The sequence below is a fragment of the Elephantulus edwardii genome, unplaced genomic scaffold (genome assembly GCF_000299155.1).
Source record: "Elephantulus edwardii isolate Elephantulus edwardi_28Jun2011 unplaced genomic scaffold, EleEdw1.0 scaffold00085, whole genome shotgun sequence".
Taxonomy (NCBI): Eukaryota; Metazoa; Chordata; class Mammalia; order Macroscelidea; family Macroscelididae; genus Elephantulus; species Elephantulus edwardii.
The window spans coordinates 929,687-939,783 of record NW_006399835.1 but is presented as its reverse complement, the minus strand read 5'-3'; the positions used below and the strand labels follow the sequence as shown (position 1 = coordinate 939,783).

The 10,097-nt window shown below is 35.4% G+C and overlaps 1 protein-coding gene across 1 annotated transcript in view; it reads right to left on the bottom strand.

Moving 5' to 3' along the window:
• The window catches only part of IFT57 (intraflagellar transport 57 homolog (Chlamydomonas)), a 155,023-nt gene that overhangs the window by 130,072 nt on the left and 14,854 nt on the right, over positions 1-10,097 (bottom strand). The window contains exon 5 of the mRNA XM_006889996.1: positions 3,872-3,940. Within this exon, the coding sequence (XP_006890058.1) occupies positions 3,872-3,940 (69 nt within the window). The remainder of the gene's footprint in view (positions 1-3,871; positions 3,941-10,097) is intronic.

The window sequence follows — 10,097 nt, the reverse complement described above, 5'->3', positions numbered from 1 at the left end:
TTTGACCCAGCAATTCCACTACTGGGAATATACCCTGAAGAGACCATAGCTGACATCCAAGCAGATATATGCACGCCCATGTTCGTTGCAGCTTTGTTCACAATAGCAAGGAGTTGGAAGCAACCTAAGTGCCCATCAACAAACGAATGGCTAGAGAAGCTGTGGTATGTTCGCACAATGGAATACTATGCTGCATTGGAAAACAAGGAACTCATGCAATATTATTCAAAATGGTTGACTCTGGAGAGCATTGTGCTGAGTGAAATATCCCAGTCACAAAAGGACAAATATTACAAGATGTATTTATTTAATGCCTTTTATGTTATATTACTGGAAAAATGTATTTTGCAAATGGATAATATCAAAAGCTAACAAATCAAATTAGAGAGTAAAGACAAGAGGGATATGGTTTCAGTTTCTAACAACACTTATTGAACACTTTCTGTGTGCCAGGTATTCCTAAGCATCTTACATGCAGTACTTTCAATCTTCAAAACCTTATAAAATAGGTGAGACCTTTTTAAACCCTTTGTTTTACAAACAAAGAAGCTAAGGCAAAGAAAGCATGAGAGCTTGTCCAAGGTCAGATATCTAGTAAGTGGTAAAATTAAGATGATAACATCAACTAATAATAACTAATAATACTAAGGCATAAAATGACAAGTTGGTAATTAATCTTTGGGTAGAGAGGTTAAGGAGGTCTTAATATCCGAAGACTAGATCTTAAAATTAGATCTAAATTTATTTACAGAAATCAGACAAAAAAATTAAAGTGGTACATTGATACAATGGAATACTATGCAACAGCAACTTATGCAGGAACAATGATTTTTTAATTACTACTTAACCTGAGAGAGAATGGAGAACATTATGCTGAGTGAACTAAGTTAGTCTCACAAGGACAAATATTGTATAAAATTATTATTGAAGAATGAGTATGAGGGTCGGAGGGGGAGCGGGGAGGGGTTTTAATCATAGGGTTGCACAATTAAATAGGGAGGGTGAAGGAAATTGGAAGGATATTGTGTGAAAAACACACAGTGTATTCAAACTTTGCAAATATATCTGTATAAAATAAAAATTTTTTTAAAAAGACTGAGATGAAAAAAATTGAATAATAATAACATTATATTCAATATATCTTTTTTTGAGCTTGCAATACTAATATACTACATTACACTTCAACATACATATAGAAATATGCCTAAATTCCATACGTACTTTTTATTTTCATTAAATTCCTGGAACCTAGTTTTTTGCCTATGTCTTCAGTGCAACTTGGAATTTTTCCTTCAATATCATTTGTTCTTAATCATATGCTACATCCTGAATTAGCTGAACCTAAATCAATTCTTTTTAGCTCAGAGACTCTGTATTCCTCCCACCCTCTTTTGATGCTTCCAGCATAGTTTAATTTTTTCATTATTGTAGTTTAAAACTTGAATTTTTTTGTCATTCATTTCAGCTTGAATAAAACTAAGCATGTTTGTCCTTTTTGGCTTTCAATTTCCAAGTTCTTTGCACATTTTATTATAATACTGTTTTCTAGAGGTTCCTTTTGACATTCTCTGCTCAGCTCTTTTCCTTCATCCTTTCTTCTATTTGCATTACTATATTCTATTTTCCAAAGCAAGATTTCATACTGGTTGTCTTTCATTCTTTCCTTTTTAATATTCCTTTGCTTACTTATATAATGTCAAGGATGTCCTTTTACTTGGATCTAGTCAATACCCATGGAAGCAGCAGTCAAGGAAAAAGAAAAATGACGTATTGCATTGGGCCAATATGCCCCAAAATACCTCCTTAAAGAGTTAAAAAGCAAAGATGTCAATTTGAGGGCTAAAAGAGCCCTGTCCCAAGTTTCATCATCCCACATGCATGTGAAAGCTAGATAATAAAAAAAGAAGACTGAAGAAGAACTTACGCATTTGAATCACAGCATTGATGAAGAATATTGACCACATGATGAGGTATCGGAAAAACAATTTTTTTTTGGAAGAAGTACACTCACAATGTACCTTATAAGTGAGTATGGCAAGACATTATCTTACATGTTGTTGTTGTTAGGTGCCGTCGAGTCACAGCAACCCTGTCCTGTGTCTTCCTTACACTTCCTAACACACTAGAGCCCACTACAGCAGTCACCTTGTCAATCTACCTGGGTAAGAATCTTCATCTTCTTCACCAACCCTCCACCCTTCCCAACATCATGTCCTTCTCCAAGGAACACTACATAGATAGAGAACTTCCAGAAGTTCAAATGGGATTTACAAGAGGCCATCACACCAGGGATATTGTTGATGTGAGATGGATCCTGGCTGAAAGTAAGAAATACCAGAAGAATGTCTATTTGTGCTTTATTGACTATGCAAACGCATTTGACTGTGTGGATCATGACAAGTTATGGCTGACTCTGAGAAGAGTGGAAGTCCCAGAGCACTTGATTGTGCTCATGAAGAACCTATACCTAGACCAGGAGGCTGTTGGGCAAATAGAGCAGGGGAGGACTGCATGGTTTGAAATTAAAAAAGGAGTTTGTCAGGGTTTTATTCTATCTCCATAGCAGTTCAATCTATATGCTAAGCAAATTACTTGAGAAACTAGACTCTATAAAGAGGAATATGGCATCAGGATTGGAGACTCATCAATAACCTGCAATATGCAGATGGCACAATCCTACTTACTCACTTCCTGAAAAAGAGGAAGATTTGGGGCACTTGTTGCAGAAGATCAAGGAATGTAGTCTTCAGTATGCATTGTGTCTCAATACCAAGAAAACAAAGATTCTTACCACTGGACCAATACACAGTGACATGATGGGTGGAAAGGATATTAAAACTGTCAAAAGCTTCATCTTGCATGGATCCACGATTAACATCCTTGGTACAAGCAGTCAGAAAATAAGGAGACACATCACACTGAGATAATCTGCAGTTAGGGACCTTTACAAATTATTGAGGAGTAATGATGTCAGTTTGCGGACTAAGGTGCATCTGCTTCAGGCCATAGTCTTTGTGATTACTAGCTATGCACCCGAGAGTTGGACAATGAATAAGGATAACAGAAAAAGAATTAATACCTTTGAGCTGTGGTGCTGAAGACCACTGAACATCCCATGGATGGCCAAGAGAACAACAAACAGATATGTCTTGGAGAGGGTGCGGTCAGAGTGCTCTTTGAGGCAAGAATGATGAGGCTTCGCCTCACATACTTCGGACATGTTACTAGGGCATGCTGTTCCTTGGAGAGGCACATTATCTCACATACTTTGGACATATTATTAGAAAAGAGTAGTCCCTACAGGAGAATAACATGCTTAATAAAATGGAGGGTCAGTGAAAAAGAAGATACATGAGTCACTATTAGTCAGAATCAACTTGATGGCATCTAACAATATCACTTTTTAAATATTTCATTGAATATTTACTCCTTCATAAATTGGAATTATTTTTATCATAATTAAAGTCAAGCACTAACTGATCTAAAGCAATGCATGATTACCCATTCATGTACTGTTCTTAATATAATCTATTTTCTTTCAAAAAATCAGAAATTATTTAAGTTATTTTCCAACAATCAAAACTTTCAAATATTGGTCTATTATGATAGAAAACGATTTCTACAACAACAAAACAATACCACTATGTTGATTTGTCATGATATGGGCAGGAAGCTGCCTCACTCATTCCTACAGACCTTTATATTTAATTTGTACATTTTATATACAGAAAAATAATTTTGTCAGCTATTTTTCAAAAGATATACACACAAAAAATGTTCTGCAATTTTTTATTTCTTTTAATTTAAAGCAGAATATGGGTAACTAATGGTTTGTTGGTTTTACATACAATATATATTGAATGTAACTTACCGAGCGGTATGTCTGGGCTTTTAAAACATTAAGATCAATAAAATTTTCTTCATTGTCTGTCTCCTCCTCCTTTAAAAAAAAAAGGCATTTTAAAAATTAACTATTATTCAAAAATATAAAAGTCTATCCTTTTTTATATACCTAGTTTTCATATACCTAGTATACTAAGTGTGATTTAAAGACTGATACAGGGCGCTCTGGTGGTCTAGTGGCAAGAAGCTATGCTGCAATACCAAAGGCAAGCGAGCCCACCAGCTGCTGCTCTAAAGGAGAAGGATGGGCAATGTCCACCTGTGTAATTAAATGCTTCTAAAAACCCTCTGGAGGGTCAGCTATGGGTCAGTTCCGACTTGACAGTACACAACAACAAGAAAAAGCATTTCAAAGTCTAGTGAGAGCACATATAAACATGGCATATTATTATTAGCATCTAAAGTTTTAATGACGCCTCTGATGTAGAGCTTGTCTTTATGGTCACTGAATAAAGCAGGGGGTAGGGAGGGAAGACTATAGTAAATATAAGAATAAGAACAGGAATCAGAAACAGAAAGATAGTAAAACAAAAAATTTTCAGAAAGGCAACTAACATAGATAAAAATGAGACTAAAAGAGTATCTCACCTTTTCCAGGGACTAATAACACTGATACCTATTTTTGACATATTTTATGCTTTGTATAAGAAGCCCTAATAAAGGCTTGGTTGCTAACTGAAAAATTGGTAGTCGTGAGAAACAGTCCTAGTTATCTGACTCCAAAAAGATTACAGAATAAGAACCCATATGGTGTTTCCATGAGTTGAATGATTCAACAGTCATATTTCTTGTATGCTTGAGCTTGATTACAAGGCATCAGTACTCCTTGGTCAAGGCATGGTCCCTAAATCTGTTTGAAAAATGGGATCAAAACTGATCTCCAGATATACTGGGTGTGGTAGAGTTCAAGGTAAGACTTTTAAAAAGCCATTTCTTCCCCATATAGTAAATATGGGATTTGTAAACAAAAAGGAAAAAAAATAAGTTCCCTTTTCTCTTCAAATGAGTGAAAAAAGTTAACAAGATATTTCAAGTTAAGGATAAGGGGATAAAGTCAATGGATCTTTGTTCTTATGATTTTGTAAAGAAAGATTAAACTAGTAGGTACTGGTTTGTGAATACATCCATTTGTAGAGTCAGATAAAAGATTCAGTGGAAGATTTCAAAAATAATTCTTATCTTCAGGCATTTAAAAAGCAGTAAGACAATGTGATCGGAAACCAGTATCATCATTAACACCTTGCAACTTGTTAAAATGCAAAATCTTAGGCTTCATCCCAGATATATTCAGAAACTCTGAGGAGGTGGCAATATGACATAATAACTATTCTGAGACTTGGAAAATTGGAAAAATTCTAGTAAAATATAAAACAATGTAAATGCAGATTCTAAATATTCAATTGAAGTTTACTTTTTTGGGGGAAGGAGGGCAATGGGATTTGTAAAGGCAGATAAAACCCATCTGCTTACATCTTAAATCTTAAGCATAAATGCATATCATTGAAAAGCAACTCAGGAGTAAATGCATGTCTTTATATGTTTACACTAATGTTGGCCACTTAACAACCATATTAAATTATTGAAATACCAATGACTTAATACCCAGGAGAGAAGAAACTGCTTCTGTACTAATCGAAACAGTACTGGTTACATAGGTGATCAATAAATATTATTTGAATTGCATTGAATTAAACACTAATAGTATATTTAACAGTATATTTTAAAAATATTTACTAGATATTAAGATAATATTTAAAAGTTGAATATAAACAAAGTTAAAATTTTAAAGTAAATTAGGATTTACAAGTAAATAATTAAGAAAGCACTCAACAATTTTCTACCATTTTTTGCCTAATCTGAATCTGTTTTCTCTCTGAAAAGTGCTAAGCATATCTTCATATACAACAAATAAGAGTATTACGTTATGACCAGTATGCTCATTTTTGCAGTTATCAACATTGACTTGAGCAGCCTAAGACTAAAGGTTTCTCATTTTTCTAGAAGGCCACAGAAGAATTTTATTCTATCTAAACTTATTTTCATGATCTTAATATTCTGCACCTTTTGACATGGAATCAAGTAATATCTCACCTGTGGCATTAACTAGTTCTCAACAGAAGGATTGGAAAAGGTAAGAGAAGAGCACCTTAGAACAATAAGGAAGGAAAGGAAAGCAGAAAATTCAAGAAGACGGCATAAGGAAGTCCCAGTTTCTCCAAGGAAAGCTGTCAGTGTGGTCTTTGTGACACCAGAAGGTCTTTACCTAACAGCTGTAAAGAACTTAGCCAGTATGGTGCTTTTCAGCATCCCTTTTCTACATTTAGATATCCAATAATGCTTTTACTCTTTAAAGGTTTCTCAGAAAAATTATTAGCTGTCATTTTTCAAGGCTACACAAAGTGCTGACAAAAGTATTTCATGATTAAACATTTAATGAACCTCTACTACATGCCAGGCACTGCAAAACAAACTAGAGATGCAAGAGTGAAAAAAACTAGACATGATTTCTGCCCTTCTGTGTGGTTTGGTTTATTTTTATATGACTATCACTTTTCAGTTATGTGTCTTCAAAGCAAAATGCTGAACATAAAGACAAGTTCTCTGTTGAGAATTTTTAATTAGCAAAGATGGTGGGGGATGTGAGCAATTGGGATTATTTGTGGTCTGAAAACTTTCTGAGCTTAAATGGAAAAATCCAACATATTTCATAAAGAACAAAATAATCTCCTTGTTGTTGTTTATTGCTATGTGCTGTTGAGTGGCTTGCAACTCATAGCGAACCTATGTACAATAGTTCTGAACCCTGCTCTATCCTGAGCCAACCTTACTGTCTCTGACATACCTACGTGCATTTTCCCAGTCTTTGAATCAATCCATCTCATCCGGGGTCTTACTCTCTTGCCTTGTCCCTCCAGCTTTCCAAGCATGATGTCCTTCTCCAAGGACTGGTCCCTCCTTACAAAATGCCCAAAGTATGTCAGATGGAGCCTCAGAATACTTGCCTCCGAGGAGCAGCCTGGTTTCACCCTCTCCAGGATGAACCTGTTTGTTCTCTAACAGTACACGGTATATTCAATACTCTTCTCCAGCACCACAGCTCAAAGGCATCAATTTTTCTTCTTAGTCATTTTCCAGATTTCTGATGCATGATTCATAGCAAGTAATTGCAAAGACTATGGCCTGTACCAGGCACATCTTAGTCTCCATACTGACATCATTACTCTTTAGTTCTCTGGAGAGGTCTCTGACAGTAGACTTTCCTAATGCAATTCCTCTTCTGATTTCCTGGCTTCTGGTCCCAAGAGTTTTGACGGTGGAGCCAAGCAAGCTGAAACAGTTAACAATCTCAATCTCTTCACTGTCTCTCATGATGCTGCCTATTGGCCTAGTGTTTTCTTGACACAGATCCATATTTAAGGGCGTAGGCCTTGACGTTCTATAGCAAATAACTCAGGTCCTCCTCAGTTTCAGCAAGCAAGGTTGTGTCAACTGCATAACACAGACTGTTGATGACTCTTCCTGCAATCCTAATGCCATTTTCTCCTCAGAGAGCCTCCTGGATGATCTGTTCTGCATATAGATTGAAAAGGTATGGATACAGGACACAGCCCAGGCGTAAATCTTTCCTGACTTTGTGTTCTAATGATTGCCTCACGATCCAAGTATAAGTTTTGCATAAGCACAATCAAGTGCTCTGAGATTTCCATTGTTCTCAGAGTTAACTACATTTTGCTGTGATAAAAAAAAATTCAAATGCCTTTGCATACTCAATGAAACACAGATAGATATAGCTCTGGTATTCTCTTCTTTCAGCTGAGATCCATGAAACATTGGCTATAATATCCCTAGTGCCATGGCCTTGTCTAAACCCAGACTGCAGATCTCGCATTCTTGGCTGATGTGTTATTCCCATAATTTTTGGATAATTTTCAGCAGAATCTTGCTTTTATGCGATATTAACTCCTTAGAATGCTAAAATAATCTGGACCTGGTCTATCTTCCCAACTTATTTTAAGGACCTCTCTTCACTCTGGCCAGTTGTTTTCTCTGAATTGTTTAATCATGCCCAGCTCATTTTAGCCACAGATATTTTGCATATATTGTGTCACTAGTTCAGAGCCTGCACCTAAGAGATCCTCAATAAATACATAGATAATTGATATGTATAGTTTCATCCTAACTTTCTCAAGCTTTCTCATTAAAATGGAAACATTTTGGTTGTCTGTCCACTCAGCAAATAATAATGGAGTCATATTTTTATATGCCATTAAAATATTTACATTCTGCTAAAACACAGGTTCAGACATAGAAAAATACAGAAGAATGTAGAAGACAGCCCTCTGTAATCCTGATAAACATATGAACTAATATTAATATATTGATATATTTTTCTTTTGGGAATATTTTAGATAGTTGTGTTCATGATAATAATAAAACCTAGAATCATTTTGAGTCAATTTAACAGCATAGAGCATAATATAAGCATAAAATATAGTAAAGTATCATCTCTATATCATTAACACTTCTTTGTCAACACTTTCTATGACTACCTAATATTCTACTTTTCAGATATTATCTAATTTATTTACACACAACCATCTTTTTTAGACAATAGTTATGTTCAACATTTGCTATTTAAAGAATGCAGTGATTAACATCTCTAAAGAATATGATAGTTTCTTAACTTACTTTATAGCTAAAATAAAGGACATTATACATGGATTTAAAAAATCCCCTGAAAGCATTTATTAGTCTGCTAAAATTATTATGTGCCCATGAATTGGTACCAACTCGTAGCTGACCCTCCAGTGTAAACTTCATGGAAGGAGACTGCCCATTTCTCTCCTCAAGAGTAATTGCTGGATTCAAACAACATGCTCTTCAGCTGGCAGTGCAAGTCCATACCATGAGGTTACCAGAACTCCTTCTGCTACAATAAATTATAAAGTTGCTTCACCCATATTTGTTTTAGATCAGAGTGATAATTCCAGAGGCAAACTAAAGCACAGGTTTAGCTTTAACCAGGTCCTACTTCTAAAGGATTATCTTACTAAAAATATCCTTTTATTTCTACTTTCTAACTAGTCAAATTTATTATAGAGGAGCTCTGGTGGCCTAGAGCTAAGATGATGCACTTTAATCTCTTTGGTATGGGGTTCAACGTGCACCACAGGAGAAGGATGGACAATCTCCTCACATGTGATTTACTGTCTCTGAAAATATGCTGGAGAGTCAACCAAGAGTTGATTCCAATGAGATGACACACAATAACAAACAATAAACCTATTACAGTGAGTGAGTTCTAGAGACCTAGAAGTAAGATATTGTGCTTCCAATGCAAAGGAAAGTAATGTGAGTACACCCGTCACTCCATGGGGAAAAGATAGGCAATCAGTCTTTCTTGTGATTAACAGTCTCTGTAAACCCAGCAGAGGGTCAGCTTTGACTTGGTTCTGACACATGACAATGAGTTTTGGAAATTTATTAGAGAATTGATCATTTAGTGTCATACTATGGATATACTATTAAGCAAGGGAAAAGGCACCAATGCCTTTTATTTAAACAATGCTGGTTTATTTAAAAACAGTTCTTTATTTCTTCAGAGTAGAATTCATCTTCATTTTAGAAGAAATAAAAGAATTACTCAGAAGTGAATATCGTGGAATTTCCATGAAGCAGAATGCATTGAATTCCATTGTTTTATCATGTTTTATTTAATCCCAACCCTTTTATTAGTCATGGCTTACTTAAGATCATGAATGGATGTTAATCAAATATTTACTCATCCAGCTAGCATATAGCACTTCCTACATGTACTTTTAAACCTCAGCTAAAAGCCAGACATCAATCATTAAAGAATTCAAGAACTAATCTAACCAAAGGTCATAAAGACAGATACCTGAAGCTCTATTTAAAAGCTTTCCTACTAAGAATGGGAATCCCAGAACACCTGATAGTGCTAATATGAAACCTATACTTGGACCAAGAGGCAGTCATCAGAACAGAGCAACGAAATACTGCATGGTTCAAAATTGGGAAGGGTGTATGCCAGGGATGTGTCCTAGCTCCATACCTTTTCAACCTATATGCAGAAAAGATTATCAGGGAGGCTGGGCTGTATGAGGAGAAATGTGGCATCAGGATTGGAGGAAGATTCATTAACAATCTGCATTATGTAGATGAGACAACCCTGC